The 17,625-nt window shown below is 39.8% G+C and overlaps 1 protein-coding gene across 1 annotated transcript; it reads left to right on the plus strand.

Moving 5' to 3' along the window:
• The first annotated feature begins 150 nt into the window (after nucleotides 1-150).
• On the plus strand, nucleotides 151-17,589 carry LOC145798013 (uncharacterized). The gene is made up of 3 exons (XM_082885455.1): nucleotides 151-302; nucleotides 448-557; nucleotides 16,682-17,589. The coding sequence occupies exons 1-3, from the start codon at nucleotides 151-153 to the stop codon at nucleotides 17,587-17,589; spliced, it is 1,170 nt and encodes a 389-aa protein (XP_082741581.1).
• The last annotated feature ends 36 nt before the right edge of the window (nucleotides 17,590-17,625 follow it).

Below are 17,625 nucleotides of genomic sequence, written 5' to 3' on the forward strand. Positions count from 1 at the left end.
AGAAAACCCATGCTCAACTGGGAAATTCACCCCGATGGGAGTTTAAGATACTGACGTAGATTGTTTGTACCAAGCGACGAGTTACTTCGAGAAAAGGTACTTAAGGAATGTCATCATTCTGCATTCGCAGTACATCCAAGAGGGACTAAAATGTACCAAGATTTAAAGAGGCAGTACTGGTGGAATGGAATTAAGAAGAAGGTGGCTAAATTCGTGGCAAAATGTCTCACATGCCAACAAGTGAAGGCGGAACATCAAAAACCAGAGGGAATGTTGCAACCTCTACCAATAGCCGAATGGAAGTGAGCACGTGACAATGGACTTTGTGACAGGGTTGCCTAAGTCGCCTAGAGGGCGCAATGCTAGATGGGTAATAGTAGATCGCCTCACCAAGTCAGCACATTTCTTACCCTATAGGATGACCGACACTTTATAATCCATGTACAGGCTCTACATTGGAGAGATCATTCGACTACATGGAATTCCGGTATCTATTGTGTCAGATCGTGATCCTCGGTTCACCTCTCGATTCTGGGGAAGCCTACAGGAAGGTCTTGGTACTGAGTTATGTTTTAGCACCGCCTTTCACCCGCAAACGGATTGACAATCTGAACGCACCATCTAGACACTCGAAGATATGTTGAGAGCTTGCACAATGGATTTTCAAGGAAGTTGGGAACGACACCTACCCCTAATTGAGTTCGCCTATAACAATAGATTCCAAGCTAGCATCGGTACTGCACCATTTGAAGCATTATATGGACGACATTGTAGATCGCCGATTTGTTGGGCGGAAGTGGGTGATGCAAATCAGATAGGACCCGAACTTGTTCTAGAAACTATTGAGAAGGTCAACTTGATCTGACAACGGTTAAAGACAGCTCAAGACCGTCAGAAGAATTATACAGATAGGAGGAGAAGGCCATTGATGTTTGAAGTAGGCAGCCACGTGTTCCTAAAGGTGCAACCTAGGCGTGGAGTCGTACGTTTCGGAAAAAAAAGGGAAACTGTCACCACGATATATTGGGCCTTTTGAGGTGTTGGAAAGAGTGGGCGAAGTAGCATATAGACTAGCTCTACCTCTGTAGTTAGCAGGGATACACGACGTCTTCCATGTATCTATGTTAAGAAAATACATCGCCAACTCATCACACGTCCTCAAATGGGAAGAAATCGGTCTTGACAAAGATGCTACATTTAAAGAAGGACCGGTAGCAATACAGGATAGCTGAGAGAAGAACCTTAGAGGCAAAATGGTTTACTTGGTAAAAGTGCTATGGCGTCATCGGGGAATTGAGGAATCTACTTGGGAACGCCAGGATTGGGTGAAGGCAAACTACCCCGAACTTTTCAAAGGCAGTATGTAGTTGAATTTCGGGGACGAAATTGTTTTAAGGGGGATAGGTTGTGAAGCCCCTGGAAAATGTTTTCTCTAAAAAAATTTAAAAAAAAATGTGTAAAGTATTTGCTTAAAGCCCCTCAGTTACTAGACTTATTTCGAACTAGTGTATATAATGTTTAAATTATTGTCCAACTAGTGTTTATATAATGCCAACTAGTGTCTTTTCATAATCCAACTAGTGTTTATTAGTAGGCTTTAATGAACCAATAAATCCTAACTTGCCCTTTCAATTCCTTGTTACACCAAGTTGCCTATAAATATAACACTCTCACACACCCACATTCGACTAGAGCAGAGTAAGGGAGAAGAGAGCCATCTTGTTCAAAGCTTAACAAGTAAGCCACAACACAACCTTCTCTTCATTTTCCTTTTCAATAAATGTTCTTCAGGGTTCTAAATAATGTTTTTCAGATCCGTTATGTATGAGTTACTTGTGTTAAAAATGGTAAGAGTTGAGTATTGATTCTATCTCTCTTGTATTTTCCCCATTTCGGTACAAACCATTTTTTTTTCCATATCAATCTCTCAACTTTCCAAGGGCACACCTTCAAGCAAACTTTCTGAGTTAGATATATGTTGGTTAGCATGTTTTCTTCACAAAAGAAACGAAAACTTTCCCTTGGTGGAACCCTTTTCTCATAAATCTTCTTGTTTTGGACATTCTACCTTAAAATTTGTTTATGCAGGCCACTTTCAAAAATTCCAGAAAAATGTATAAAATTATTCTGGACCTCTATCTTAGGTCAAAATCTTCCTTAAGGAGTTATCCTTCAACTAAAATTGGTTTCATCGAAAAACGTTCAGTGGTTTGCAAGAAAATCAAATTTTTGTAACGATTGACGGGTCTGGACAGAATCTGGACAGCGCTGGAATGTTTTCTAAATAACTTAAAATCTGGAAAAGCAAACCCATTTCCGAAAAATGTTCTAGAAACTAGATCAAATTCTCTATGAACCATAGGAAGACCGAGTCCGGTGAAGGATCTAAAATAGTCCTTTCATTTTAATCTTTCGGTGATGTTAAATCTGGAAATTTTGTTATGTATAGATGTTTTATGCCCTTGTATTCATGGAAATGTTTAATAGCTTATGATCATATCCTGGCATGAGGTTGTATGTGTTATGTTAACTAGTGTCTTTTCATAATCCAACTAGTTGTTATTAGTGGGCTTTAATGAACCAATAAATCCTAACTTGCCCTTTCAATTCCTTGTTACACCAAGTTGCCTATAAATATCACCAAGCAACACTCTCACACATCCACATTCGACTAAAGGAGAGGAAGGAGAACAAGAGAGAAATCTTGAGAGGACGAGGAAGGGAGAAGAGAGCCATCTTGTTCAAAGCTTAGCATGTAAGCCACAACACAACCTTCTCTTTCATTTTCCCCTTTTCAAATACATGTTCTTAAGGGTTCTAAATAATATTTTGTAACGCCCCGATTCTACACTATTGATTGTAGGCAAGGGAGAGTTACTGCTGAATCCTATGGTCAATTTTGACAGATTCTAACAAGTATTGACACAAGGTCTCATAAGCATCGATAAAGTGTATACCTCTGATTATATTGAATATAAATACATAACAACCACAAATAACCTTAATTGCAAAAGCTTGTTCCATTACATTACATCCCAAAAAGGAAATTTAAATCTTTGTACGAGTCCTACAAAAATATTTAAAGAGAACTTTTTAACTTTTCTAAGATAGCCAAAGGTCTTCAAAAGTTTCAGGCTCATCGTCTCTAGCTATATGTTCCTCTTCCTCACTTGGTATAACACGTCGTGAGCTTTGAATGCCCAGGAAACACACACACACACCCCACTTTTTTTTGGGGTCCAATACACAATCACAATATAACATCAAGTAGTAAAGCATGATACACGAATAAATAAATAAATGGTTACAAGTTAAATGTTAGTAACCTAGAAATCCCCCAAAGACATTTCGTCCTCCTAACTACAAGAATCAGATTCGGTTTATTCGGTATGCTCCCTCTTTTGCTGCTTTGTTGCAGAACTAACCTCGGATTCCTACCATCGGTTATATACCGCGTAGCGCCAACCGCAGGGCCTCAAAAGAGACGGTGAAATAGGGCCTTGCCCAAAACCCTCCTCACACCAAACTACCTTGGGTCCGAATACAACCGCTCCGTTCAAGAGTTCCGAAAACCACTTGCGTAAGACTTTAACTTCTGAATAGGGAACGCATCCCAGCAAACCATATATCACAAATTCTCATCTTTTCATTACTCAAGTGCTCGAAACCCAATACCCTCCCAATTAGGTTTCCCATTGAGTTAAATATTTTAATCAAGGTTAGTCCAACTTACAAGATAATAATAACCATGTAAGCACGCATCCTTAAGATGAGAAAGATAAATAACATAACACATACAATATCATGCCAATGTATGATCACAAGCTATTAACATTTTCATGAATACAAGAGCATAAAACATCCATACATAACAAAATTTTCAGATTTAACATCACCTAAAGATTAAAATGAAATGACTATTTTAGATCCTTCACGGGACTCGGTCTTCCTATGGTTCGTAGAGAATTTGATCTAGTTTCTAGAACATTTTTCAGAAATGGGTTTGCTTTTCCAGATTTTAAATTATTTAGAAAACATTCCAGCGCTGTCCAGATTCTGTCCAGACCCGTCGATCGTTACGAAAATTTGATTTTCTTGCAAACCGCTTAACGTTTTTCGATGAAACCAATTTTAGTTGAAAGATAACTCCTTAAGAAATATTTTGACCTAAAATAAAGGTCCAGAATAATTTTATACATTTTTATAGAATTTTTGAAAGTGGGCTACATAAACAGATTCTAAGGTAGAATGTCCAAAACAAGAAGATTTATGAGAAAAGGGTTCCACCAAGGGAAAGTTTTCATTTATTTCGTGAAAAAAAACATGCTAACCAACATATATCTAACTCAGAAAGTTTGCTTGAAGGTGTGCCCTTGGGAAGTTGAGAGATTGATATGGAAAAAAAATGGTTTTGTACCGAAATGGGGAAAAATACAAGAGAGATAGAATCAATACTCAATTCTTAGCATTTTTAACACAAGTAACTCATAAATAACATATCAGAAAAAACATTATTTAGAACCCTGAAGAACATGTATTGAAAAGGAAAATGAAGAGAAGGTTGTGTTGTGGCTTACTTGCTAAGCTTTGAACAAGATGGCTCTCTTCTCCCTTCCTCTTCCTCTCAAAATTTCTCTCTTGTTCTCCTTCCTCTCCTTTAGTCGAATGTGGGTGTGTGAGAGTGTTGCTTGGTGATATTTATAGGCAACTTGGTGTAACAATATGTTCCTCTTCGTCACCTGGCATAACACGCCGTGACCTTTGAATGCCCAGTAAACACGCACACACCCCGTCCCTTTTTCCCAGTCCAATATACAGTCACAATATATAACAACAAGTAGTAAAGCATGATACTCAAAATAGATAAACAAAGGGTTACAGGTTAGATGTTAGATGTTAGATGTTAGTAAACTAGAAATCCCAAAGAGATTTCGTCCTCCCATCCACAAGAATCGGATTTGGTTTATTCGGTATGGCCCCTCTTTTGCTGCTTTGTTGCAGAACTAACCTCGGATGCCTACCATCGGTTATATACTGCGTAGCGCCAACCGCAGGGCCTCAAAAGAGACGGTGAAATAGCGCCTTGCCCAAAACCATTCTCACACCAAACCACCTAGGGTCCGAATACAACCGTTTCGTTCAAGGGTTCCGAAAACCACTTGCGCAAGACTTTAACTTCCGAATAGGGAACGCATCCCAACAAACCATATATCACAAATTCTCATCTTTTCATTACTGAAGTGCTCGAAACCCAATACCCTCCCAATTAGGTATCCCATTGAGTTAAATGTTTTAATCAAGGTTAGTCCAACTTACAAGATAATAATAACCACATAAGCACGCATCCTTAAGATGAGAAAGATAAATAACATAACATAACACATACAATATCATGCCAAGATATGATCATAAGCTATTAAACATTTCCATGAATACAAGGGCATAAAACATCCATACATAACAAAATTTCCAGATTTAACATCACCTAAAGATTAAAATGAAAGGACTATTTTAGATCCTTCACCGGACTCGGTCTTCCTATGGTTCGTAGAGAATTTGATCTAGTTTCTAGAACATTTTTCGAAAATGGGTTTGCTTTTCCAGATTTTAATTTATTTAGAAAACATTCCAGCGCTGTCCAGATTCTGTCCAGACCCGTCGATCGTTACAAAAATTTGTTTTTCTTGCAAACTACTAAACGTTTTTCAATGAAACCAATTTTAGTTGAAACGTAACTCCTTAATGAAGATTTTGACCTAAGACTGTCCAGAATAATTTTATACATTTTTTTGAAATTTTTGAAAGTGGCCTGCATAAACAGATTCTATGGTAGAATGTCCAAAATAAGAAGATTTATGAGAAAAGGGTTCCATCAAGGGAAAGTTTTCGTTTCTTTTGTGAAGAAAACATGATAACCAACATATATCTAACTCAGAAAGTTTGCTTGAAGGTGTGCCCTCGGAAAGTTGAGAGATTGATATGGAAAAAAAATGGTTTGTACCGAAATGGGGAAAATACAAGAGAGATAGAATCAATACTCAACTCTTAACATTTTCAACACAAGTAACTCATAAATAACAGATCTGAAAAACATTATTTAGAACCCTGAAGAACATGTATTGAAAAGGAAAATGAAGAGAAGGTTGTGTTGTGGCTTACTTGCTAAGCTTTGAACAAGATGGCTCTCTTCTCCCTTCCTCTCCTCTAGTCGAATGTGGGTGTGTGAGAGTGTTACTTGGTGATATTTATAGGCAACTTGGTGTAACAAGGAATTGAAAGGGCAAGTTAGGATTTATTGGTTCATTAAAGCTCACTAATAAACACTAGTTGGATTATGAAAAGACACTAGTTGGCATTAAATGGACACTAGTTAGATTAAATGAACACTAGTTGGACAATAATTTAAACATTATATATACTAATTCGAAATAAGTCTAGTAACTGAGGGGCTTTAAGCAAATACTTTACACATTTTTATTTTTATTTTTTTAGAGAAAACATTTTTTAGGAAGAGTTTGAAGTATCTGTTTACACAGAAGGACCTCAACTTGAGATAGAGACGGTGGATAGAGTATCTTGAGGATTTCCAGTTCACTCTCTCATATCATTCCGGCAAAGCCAATGTAGTAGCAGATGCTCTCAGTCGTAAGAGCAGAGGGATGATGGCTAGGATCTCCATCAAAGAACGAGATATGGTTATGACACTCAATGAATTCAGGATCCAAATGGAATCTCAAGATACAAACGCATATCTTAGTGCACGGAAGGTGATGCCTAAGTTGATGAATGAGGTCATGGAGGCCTAGAAGCATGATCAAGAGGTAGTCTATATCAAGGGACGTCTGGAATCAAGGAGAACCCATGCTCAACTGGGAAATTCACCCCGATGGGAGTTTAAGATACCAAGATAGATAGTTTGTACCAAGTGACGAGCTGCTTAGAGAAAAGGTACTTAAGGAATGTCACATTCTGCATTTGCGGTACATCCAGGACGGACTAAAATGTACCAAGATTTAAAGAGGCAATATTGGTGGAATGGAATTAAGAAGGAGGTGGCTAAATTCGTGGCAAAATGTCTAACATGCCAACAAGTGAAGGCGGAACATGAAAAACCAGGGAGAATGTTGCAACCTCTACCAATAGCCGAATGGAAGTGGGCGTACGTGACAATGGACTTTGTGACAGGGTTGCCTAAGTCGCCTAGAGGGCGCAATGCTATATGGGTAATAGTAGATCACTGTAGACATCCCCGAACGTCCCGGGAAAAAATCTCGTTTTGTCCATTGGGCTCACTACAGTTCGGACTCAAATGTCATGGTTCTTAATCTGATATCGCAAAATGCAATACGAGATTGATAAATCGCTAAAGAGTCCAAATTTGGCAAATTGTTTTGAAAAACTGATTTTTAGAAAGAAGTGTCAAACATGGACTGCTTTACCAGATACAGAATCGCCACCTGAATATTTTATTTTGGGGGAATTTAGGAAATCCTGACTCGTGCCTAAGACCTCGTATCCGTCACCACCAAAGTTGCCTCGGCTCGAGAACTTGGGTATAATTGGGGAAGGTCATGCAATGAGCACCCCCGCTCGCCCGATCAAAGATCGGCCACTACTAAACATGATATCTTGTTTTTGAAAACATATGTGCTCTTATTTCGGTTTATTAGTCTAGAATTGCTACGTGATGCACACAACATACAAGTATAGACTGGATCGTCTAAGTTGGAACAAAATATCTCATGTTTGTTTTTGAAAGCGGTTTGCTACTCGCAAGTAAGCTAAAATGCGGATTTTGCCACCCTCAAGTGGGCTTAGAAAACATGGTGATTTGCCACACTCAAGTGGGCTTAAAACTCGCAATCGATGAATTGTTCCAATTTAAATACTCCAACCTTCACCCACAGGCATTCAGGCAGTTATATCACGTAAGCACATAGCCTCATGGTAAGCATGCTATCATGGCAGTCACTCACACGCATGCAAGGATGCTAAAGTACAAACACTTACCGAGTACTCCGAGCCAAAGAAAGAAGCCAATTAGAAAACATGCATGGATCCTAACTATGCTGAGATGCCTAATGCAACACATGCAAGAATGCAATTAAGATAGGCCCGGCTATTTTAAGATGGCATATGAGATGCTACAGCTAACATGTATTCAACTTGAAATTGAAATACGATGCAGTTAGTATGATGCGCTGAGCTCGGTGCATGCAAAACAGATAAATGGATGCAATCATACGAGCATAAGGATGCTAATTGAAACGTGCCCTAAAACTAACCATCATAAGCTGGTAAATAAAAGGGAGAAAGACGTGGGGTTGGAAGACATACATCACACACACGCACACTTATTACAACATTGCCCTCCCTTGGAGGGTCCAAATAAATAATACAGAATCGAATTAACTAATTATTACACAATGCTAGCTAATTACCAAATTAACTAAATTAGCATGCAAACTATGTTTTGGAGACCACCTACCGACCACCTTTTGTGAGAGAAACCCAAAAGGGTGGTCGGCCTGCCATAAAAATTGGTCGGCCGATCAGTTTCTGCCCCTGGTTTCTAGTTTTTCTGCAACAAAGGCAAGAGAGAGAGAAGGCAAGGTATTTTTCAACATATGTGTGCCCAACCATTCTCCTCATCATTGCATAAGCTCTAGAGAGTGTAGTCCTCGATCCTTGAGCCACCAATCACGCATCCCGATGCATGATGGCCGAGGAGTCGAATTGCACGATTCAGTGGGACATGAATGCACATATAAGCAACTAAAACTAACAACTCCATCATGGATGGTCAAGAGTGTCGGTGACCGGGAATCGAGGCACATTTCATCACCTGGAGTATGAAACGTTCTTCGTTTCCCGTGTTTGAACTAACTCCTATTCCAAACACAATGCAACAAACGATGTATGGACAAATGCAACTCTAGCATGCGATCTAAATGCAATGCAACTAAATGATGCGAAGATGCACAGAATGTCATGCAAGCATGAAAATGGCATACACAATGCTATGAACTAATCAATGGCATACTCAATGCACATGGATTATATGGCATGCATACACAATGCACTAACATACGCAATGTTATGAACGAGGCATACGCAATGCAATGATCAAACATGCGATAACATGGATTATATAGTATGCACAATGCAAGATGGACTTAAACCAAGATGGATGGACCTCGGCCACACCTAAATCCGTGGTCAATATGATGAAAATGAGGCAACAAGGTATATGCAAACATGCACAAATGCAAGGGACCAAACCTAAGGAACAAAGTGCAACTCTACCAAAGCATGACAAGGACGAAATATGGCATACAATGACACATGTTCCAGCTCTGAAATGACATACTAGATGGTCCCGAATCATGCAAACAACTCACCCAATGCATGTTGAATGACTCAATTATCGAAACTAGTGAAGTGCATTACACTAGAGGTATGCAAAGCGATACCCAAATGACCAAACTAACCCCAAACAGTCCCTATGCAGACCCAAAATAGTGGCAAACTGGACTAAAATGATGGCTAGCAATGCACAAAAATGAAGCTCATGCAATAGCCCAAAAATGAGGCATACAAGCACAACTCTCAAACGCATTTAAAGAGTGATAAACATGGGAATATGAAAACCTTATATGCTCTGAAATATCATGCTTAATGATGCCAAGACATGAAAACAACTCAAGTTAAGCATGCAAGAGGCTTCAAAACTCGAAGCTAGGCAAGGGTATTACACTACAAGCATGCATGGCAAGCATCATTCGACCATGGGACCTCAAAAAAGAGCTAAGGAAGCCCAAATCATGAATAAAATCAGTTTAGAACATGGCCAAAATGTGCTAGAATCAAGGGCCAAAACAACATGCAATGTGAGCATGTGAGCTAGTGAGCATGGATTACACTACAAGCCTATGAAGCATTCGAGAGGCCACTAAACCAGCAAAAGTCAGAGACATGACATGCCAAATAAAGCCCAAAAACTCACTGAAACATGATCAATGCATGCAAGAATGTCATGCTCCTTTGATAGGCTATAAGAGGTGTTATTCTACACATGCAAGAGACACACCCAAGGTGACAAAACCAACTTTGGACAGAGCCTAGGCAGGCCCTAAAATTCACTGAAAAGGGCCTGAAACAAGGCTTGGAGCTGTGCAAATGAAGGCTCCTTTGATAGGCCAAATATGTTAGTAAACAAGACAACAAGAGAGAGAGTCACCCCTCTCTGATTTTGGCCCTCAAAACCACATTCTCACCACTAAAAATCCATTGGATTTCAGTGGTAGGAAGGACAAGCAAAGATCAACACAAAGGCCTTAGGGCATGGCTCAAAATAGGGCAAAATGAAGCATGCAAGGGGGTAGATGACCTCCAACAACAAAATGACCTTAAACAAATATCAAAAGGACCTCAAAAAAAAGACTTTTTTCAGTTGACAACAAAGCTCAAATATGCATGCAAATAAGGCTAAGAGATGGATCCAAATAAAGCTCAAAAGAGGGAAAAAGTGTTACCCTTGTAGCTCAGCAAAACCAGCAACTTCTCCAGCCCAAAACCAACTCTTTGAAACCTCTCAAGACCTTCCAATAACCTTAGAATGATGGTGGAGGTGTGTGGCTATGAGGTGTGGTGTAATAGGTCAAGAACAAGACCCTTTTGAACCCAAAATATAGAGATAAAGAGAGAGATATGTATTGGGGACTTAAACCAATTTCTGAACCTGGTATAAGGAGAGGAAGGCTCTTTCTTATAGAGATACAAGGCCAAAGCTTCCTCAAGAAGCTAAAAACCAAGACTCAAAATCCTTCATATATGGAGGATACAGTCTGTGCTTTCCAGCTGGCACAGTTGGCACACATTCATAGAGACAAGACTGGGAGAGGCAGGCCGACTGGTTCAGGTGGTCGGCTGACCACTTCCCCTAGTCGGCCGAACAGTTCAAAAGGTTCAACTCAAAAAAAGGGGGTCGGCCAACCCATTTGATAGTCTCCCAACTGAATGCAAGCTAGTGGTATGGTGGGAGACCAGCAAATGTGGCTCAAAAACCAAGGAGACCAGCTTTCTGACAAGAAAATCGGCTGGCGGGAGAAAAGTGATCTCCATGAAGAAAAGGTGGTCTCCCACCCTTGTACCACTTTCCAAACAATGAAAACAAGGTCCATGCCAAAAATGAAACAAGACGGATGTAAAACGAGGGTTCGGGGGTCAAAACGCGCAGCCGGGTGCCCCGAAAACAGGCTGTTAAGCATCGAAAGTGGCGTGCGACCACAAAGGTGGTCTCCCGGGCCACAATGTCCCTCTAGACAGAGGAAACAAGGTGTGTGCCAAAAACCGTGCCAAACGGAGAATGTTAAGCGGTCCCGAACCGAAGCGCGCAACCATTAGCTCCGAAAATCGAAAATTGGTCTCCAAACAGGAACAGTGACCTATGACCGCGAAAAGTAGCCTACGGCCACTGAGAGATGGTCTAGGAGACCTCTCCCTCCCTTCGGGAAGCGAAAACAAGACCTGGTTCGCAAACCAAAGCAAAGTACAAAAGGGTCCCGAGGTCCGGGGGTAAGGCTCTCAGCCGAAACTCCGAAACCTCAGAACAAGCACAACATGCACTATCATCGAGTGCTCAATCGATGACGTCTGAGTCTTAAAGTCGGTCAAAAATGGGTGTCTATAATTGCCTCAACAAGTTAGCACATTTCTTACCCTATAGGATGACCGACACTTTAGAGTCCATGTGCAGGCTCTACATTGGAGAGATCATTCGACTACATGGAATTCCGGTATCTATTGTGTCAGATCATGATCCTCGGTTCACCTCTCGATTCTGGGGAAGCCTGCAGGAAGCTCTTGGTACTGAGTTATGTTTTAGCACCGCCTTTCACCCGCAAACAGATGGACAATCTAAACGCACCATCCAGACACTCGAAGATATGTTGAGAGCTTGTGCAATGGATTTTCAAGGAAGTTGGGAATGACACTTACCCCTAATTGAGTTCGCCTATAACAATAGTTTCCAAGCTAGCATCAGTATGGCACCCTTTGAAGCATTATAAGGACGACCTTGTAGATCGCCGATTTGTTGGGCGGAAGTGAGTGATGCAAATCTGATAGGACCCGAACTTGTTCTAGAAACTACTGAAAAGGTCAACTTGATCTGACAACGGTTAATGACTGCTCAAGACCGTCAGAAGAACTATGCAGATAGGAGGAGAAGGCCGTTGATGTTTGAAGTAGGTAGCCACGTGTTCCTAAAGGTGCAACCTAGGCGTGGAGTCGTACATTTTGGAAAAAAAGGGAAACTGTCACCACGATATGTTGGGCCTTTTGAGGTATTGGAAAGAGTAGGCGAAATAGCATATAGACTAGCTCTACATCCGCAGTTCGAAGGGATACACGACGTCTTCCATGTATCTATGTTGAGAAAATACATCGCCGACCCATCACACGTCCTCAAATGGAAAGAAATTAGTCTTGACAAAGCTGCTACATTTAAAGAAGGACCGGTAGCAATACAAGATAGGCGAGAGAAGAACCTTAGAGGCAAAACGGTTCATTTGATAAAAGTGTTATGGCGTCATCGGGGAATTGAGGAAGCTACTTGGGAACGCCAGGATTGGGTGAAGGCAAACTACCCCGAACTTTTCGAAGGCTGTATGTAGTTGAATTTCGGGGATGAAATTGTTTTAAGGGGGATAGGTTGTGAAGCCCCTGAAAAATGTTTTCTCTAAAAAATTTTTAAAAAAAATGTGTAAAATGTTTGCTTAAAGTCCCTCAGTTACTAGACTTATTTCGAACTAGTGTATATAATGTTTAAATTATTGTCCAACTTGTGTTCATTTAATCCAACTAGTGTCCATTTAATGCCAACTAGTGTCTTTAAATAATCCAACTGGTGTCTTTTCATAATCCAACTAAGTGTTTATTAGTGGGCTTTGATGAACCAATAAATCCTAACTTGCCCTTTCAATTACTTTTACACCAAGTTGCCTATAAATATCCCTAAGCAACACTCTCACACACCCACATTCGACTAAAGGAGAGGAAGGAGAACAAGAGAGAAATTTTGAGAGGAAGAGGAAGGGAGAAGAGAGCCATCTTGTTCAAAGCTTAACAAGTAAGCCACAACACAACCTTCTCTTCATTTTCCTTTTCAATAAATGTTCTTCAGGGTTCTAAATAATGTTTTTCAGATCCGTTATGTATGAGTTACTTGTGTTAAAAATGGTAAGAGTTGAGTATTGATTCTATCTCTCTTGTATTTTCCCCATTTCGGTACAAACCATTTTTTTTCCATATCAATCTCTCAACTTTCCAAGGGCACACCTTCAAGCAAACTTTCTGAGTTAGATATATGTTGGTTAGCATGTTTTCTTTACAAAAGAAACGAAAACTTTCCCTTGGTAGAACCCTTTTCTCATAAATCTTCTTGTTTTGGACATTCTACCTTAAAATTTGTTTATGCAGGCCACTTTCAAAAATTCCAGAAAAATGTATAAAATTATTCTAGACCTCTATCTCAGCTCCAAATCTTCCTTAAGGAGTTATCTTTCAACTAAAATTGGTTTCATCGAAAAACGTTTAGTAGTTTGCAAGAAAATCAAATTTTTGTAACGATCGACGGGTTTGGACAGAATCTGGACAGTGCTGGAATGTTTTCTAAATAACTTAAAATATGGAAAAGCAAACCCATTTCCGAAAAATGTTCTAGAAACTAGATCAAATTCTCTACGAACCATAGGAAGACCGAGTCCGGTGAAGGATCTAAAATAGTCCTTTCATTTTAATCTTTAGGTGATGTTAAATCTGGAAATTTTGTTATGTATGGATGTTTTATGCCCCTTGTATTCATGGAAATGTTTAATAGCTTATGATCATATCTTGGCATGATATTGTATGTGTTATGTTATGTTATTTATCTTTCTCATCTTAAGGATGCGTGCTTATGTGGTTATTATTATCTTGTAAGTTGGACTAACCTTAATTAAAACATTTAACTCAACGGGAAACCTAATTGGGAGGGTATTGGGTTTTGAGCACTTGAGTATTGAAAATATGAGAATTTGTGATATATGGTTTGTTGGGATGCATTCCCTATTCGAAAGTTAAAGTCTTGCGCAAGTGGTTTTCGGAACCCTTGAACGGAGCGGTTGTATTCGGACCCTAGGTGGTTTGGTGTGAGGAGGATTTTGGGCAAGGCCCTATTTCATTGTCTCTTTTGAGGCCCTGCGGTTGATGCTACGCGGTATATAACCGATGGTAGGCATCCGAGGTTAGTTCTGCAACAAAGTAGCAAAAGAGGGGGCATACCGAATAAACCGAATCCGATTCTTGTGGTTGGGAGGACGAAATCTCTTTGGGGGATTTCTAGTTTACTAACATCTAACCTGTAACCCTTTGTTTATCTATTTTGAGTATCATGCTTTACTACTTGTTGTTATATATTGTGATTGTGTATTGGACTGGGAAAAAAGGACAGGGTGTGTGTGTTTACTGGGCATTCAAAACTCATGGCGTGTTATGCCAGGTGCCGAAGAGGAACATATAGCTGGAGACGACGAGCCTGAAACTTTCGAAGACCTTTGGCTATCTTAGAAAAGTTAAATCGGTTATATACCGCGTAGCGCCAACCGCAGGGCCTCAAAAGAGACGGTCAAATAGGGCCTTGCCCAAAACCCTCCTCACACCAAACCACTTAGGGTCCGAATACAACCGCTCCGTTCAAGGGTTCCGAAAACCAGTTGCGGAAGACTTTAACTTCCGAATAGAGAACGCATCCCAACAAACCATATATCACAAATTCTCATTTTTCATTTCTCAAGTGCTATACCCTCCCAATTAGGTTCCCCATTGAGTTAAAAGTTTTAATCAAGGTTAGTCCAACTTACAAGATAATAATAACCACATAAGCACGTATCCTTAAGATGAGAAAGATAAATAACATAACATAACACATACAATATTATGCCAAGATATGATCATAAGCTATTAAACATTTCCATGAATACAAGGGCATAAAACATCTATACATAACAAAATTTCCAGATTTAACATCACCTAAAGATTAAAATGAAAGGACTATTTTAGATCCTTCACCGGACTCGGTCTTCCTATGGTTCGTAGAGAATTTGATCTAGTTTCTAAAACATTTTTCGGAAATGGGTTTACTTTTCCAGATTTAAAGTTATTTAGAAAACATTCCAGCGCTGTCCAGATTCTGTCCAGGCCCGTCGATCGTTACGAAAATTTGATTTTCTTGCAAACCACCAAACTTTTTTCAATGAAACCAATTTTAGTTGAAAGATAACTCCTTAAGGAATTTTGACCTAAAATAGAGGTCCAGAATAATTTTATACATTTTTTTGGAATTTTCGAAAGTGGCCTGCATAAACAGATTCTAAGGTAGAATGTCCAAAACAAGAAGATTTATGAGAAAAAGGGTTCCACCAAGGGTAAGTTTTCGTTTCTTTTGTGAAGAAAACATGCTAACCAACATATATCTAACTCAGAAAGTTTGCTTGAAGGTGTGCCCTTGGAAAGTTGAGAGATTGATATGGAAAAAAAAATGGTTTTGTACCGAAATGGGGAAAAATACAAGAGAGATAGAATCAATACTCAACTCTTAGCATTTTTAACACAAGTAACTCATAAATAACAGATCTGAAAAAACATTATTTAGAACCCTGAAGAACATGTATTGAAAATGAAAACGAAGAGAAAGTTGTGTTGTGGCTTACTTGCTAAGCTTTGAACAAGATGGCTCTCTTCTCCCTTCCTCTTCCTCTCAAAATTTCTCTCTTGTTCTCCTTCCTTTCCTTTAGTCGAATGTGGGTGTGTAAGAGTGTTGCTTGGTGATATTTATAGGCAACCTGGTGTAACAAGGAATTGAAAGGGCAAGTTAGAATTTATTGGTTCATTAAAGCCCACTAATAAACACTTGTTAGATTATGAAAAGACACTAGTTGGCATTAAATGGACACTAGTTGGATTAAATGAACACTAGTTGGACAATAATTTAAACATTATATACACTAGTTCGAAATAAGTCTAGTAACTGAGGGGCTTTAAGCAAATAATTTAAACATTTTTTTTTTTGTTTATTATTTTTTTCAGAGAAAACATTTTTCAGGGGCTTTACAACCTATCCCCCTTAAAACAATTTCGTCCCCGAAATTCAACTACATACTGCCTTCGAAAAGTTCGAGGTAGTTTGCGTTCACCCAATCCTGGCGTTCCCAAGTAGATTCCTCAATCCCCCGATGACGCCATAGCACTTTTACCAAGTGAACCGTTTTGCCTCTAAGGTTCTTCTCTCGGCTATCCTGTATTGCTACCGATCCTTCTTTAAATGTAGCATCTTTGTCAAGACCGATTTCTTCCCATTTGAGGACGTGTGGTGAGTCGGTGATGTATTTTCTTAACATAGATACATGGAAAACGTGGTGTATCCCTGCTAACTACGTAGGTAGAGCTAGTCTATATGCTACTTCGCCCACTCTTTCCAATACCTCAAAAGGCCTAATATATCGTGGTGACAGTTTTCTTTTTTTTTCGAAATGTACGACTCCACGCCTAGGTTGCACCTTTAGGAACACGTGGCTGCCTACTTCAAACATCAACGGCCTTCTCCTCCTATCTGCAAAATTCTTCTGACGGTCTTGAGCAGTCTTTAACCGTTGTCGGATCAAGTTGACCTTCTCAGTAGTTTCTAGAACAAGGTTGGGTCCTAAAGTCAATGTAGTAGCAGATGCTCTCAGTCATAAGAGCATAGGGATGATGGCTAGGATCTCCATCAAAGAATGGGATATGGTTAAGACACTCAATGAATTCAGGATCCAAATGGAATCTCAAGATACAAATGCATATGTTAGTGCACAGAAGGTGATGCCTAAGTTGATAAATGAGGTCATGGAGGCCCAGAAGCATGATCATGAGGTAGCCTATATCAAGGGACATCTGGAATCAGGAGAACCCATGTTCAACTGGGAAATTCACCCCAATGGGAGTTTAAGATACCAAGGTAGATTGTTTGTACCAAGTGAGAAGCTGCTTAGAGAAAAGGTACTTAAGGAATGTCTGCATTCTGCATTTGCGGTACATCCAGGAGGGACTAAAATGTACCAAGATTTAAAGAGGCAGTATTGGTGGAATGGAATTAAGAAGGAGGTGGCTAAATTCGTGGCAAAATGTCTAACATGCCAACAAGTGAAGGCGGAACATCAAAAACCAGGGGAAATGTTGCAACCTCTACTAATAGCCGAATGGAAGTGGGAGTACGTGACAATGGACTTTGTGACAGGGTTGCCTAAGTCGTTTAGAGGGTGCAATGCTATATGGGTAATAGTAGATCGCCTCACCAAGTCAGCACATTTCTTACCCTATAGGATGACCGACACTTTAGAATCCATGTGCAGGCTCTACATTGGAGAGATCATTCGACTACATGGAATTCCGGTATCTATTGTGTCGGATCGTGATCTTCGGTTCACCTCTCGATTTTGGGGAAGCCTGCAGGAAGCTCTTGCTACTGAGTTATGTTTTGGCACCGCCTTTCACCCGCAAATGGATGGATAATCTGAACGCACCATCCAGACACTCGAGGATATGCTG

The sequence above is a fragment of the Camellia sinensis genome, chromosome 8 (genome assembly GCF_055761805.1).
Source record: "Camellia sinensis isolate YWXY chromosome 8, ASM5576180v1, whole genome shotgun sequence".
In the NCBI taxonomy this organism is placed as follows: domain Eukaryota; kingdom Viridiplantae; phylum Streptophyta; class Magnoliopsida; order Ericales; family Theaceae; genus Camellia; species Camellia sinensis.

What these genes read in the sequence shown, in the direction of transcription:
- LOC145798013 (XM_082885455.1), top strand. Translation starts at nt 151, where the DNA reads ATGTACCAAGATTTAAAGAGGCAGTACTGGTGGAATGGAATTAAGAAG. An exon ending in CTACCAATAGCCGAATGGAA is followed by an intron (nt 303 to 447) that starts GTGAGCACGTGA and finishes ATCCATGTACAG; the next exon opens with GCTCTACATTGGAGAGATCA. An exon ending in AAGCCTACAGGAAGGTCTTG is followed by an intron (nt 558 to 16,681) that starts GTACTGAGTTAT and finishes GGTCTTGAGCAG; the next exon opens with TCTTTAACCGTTGTCGGATC.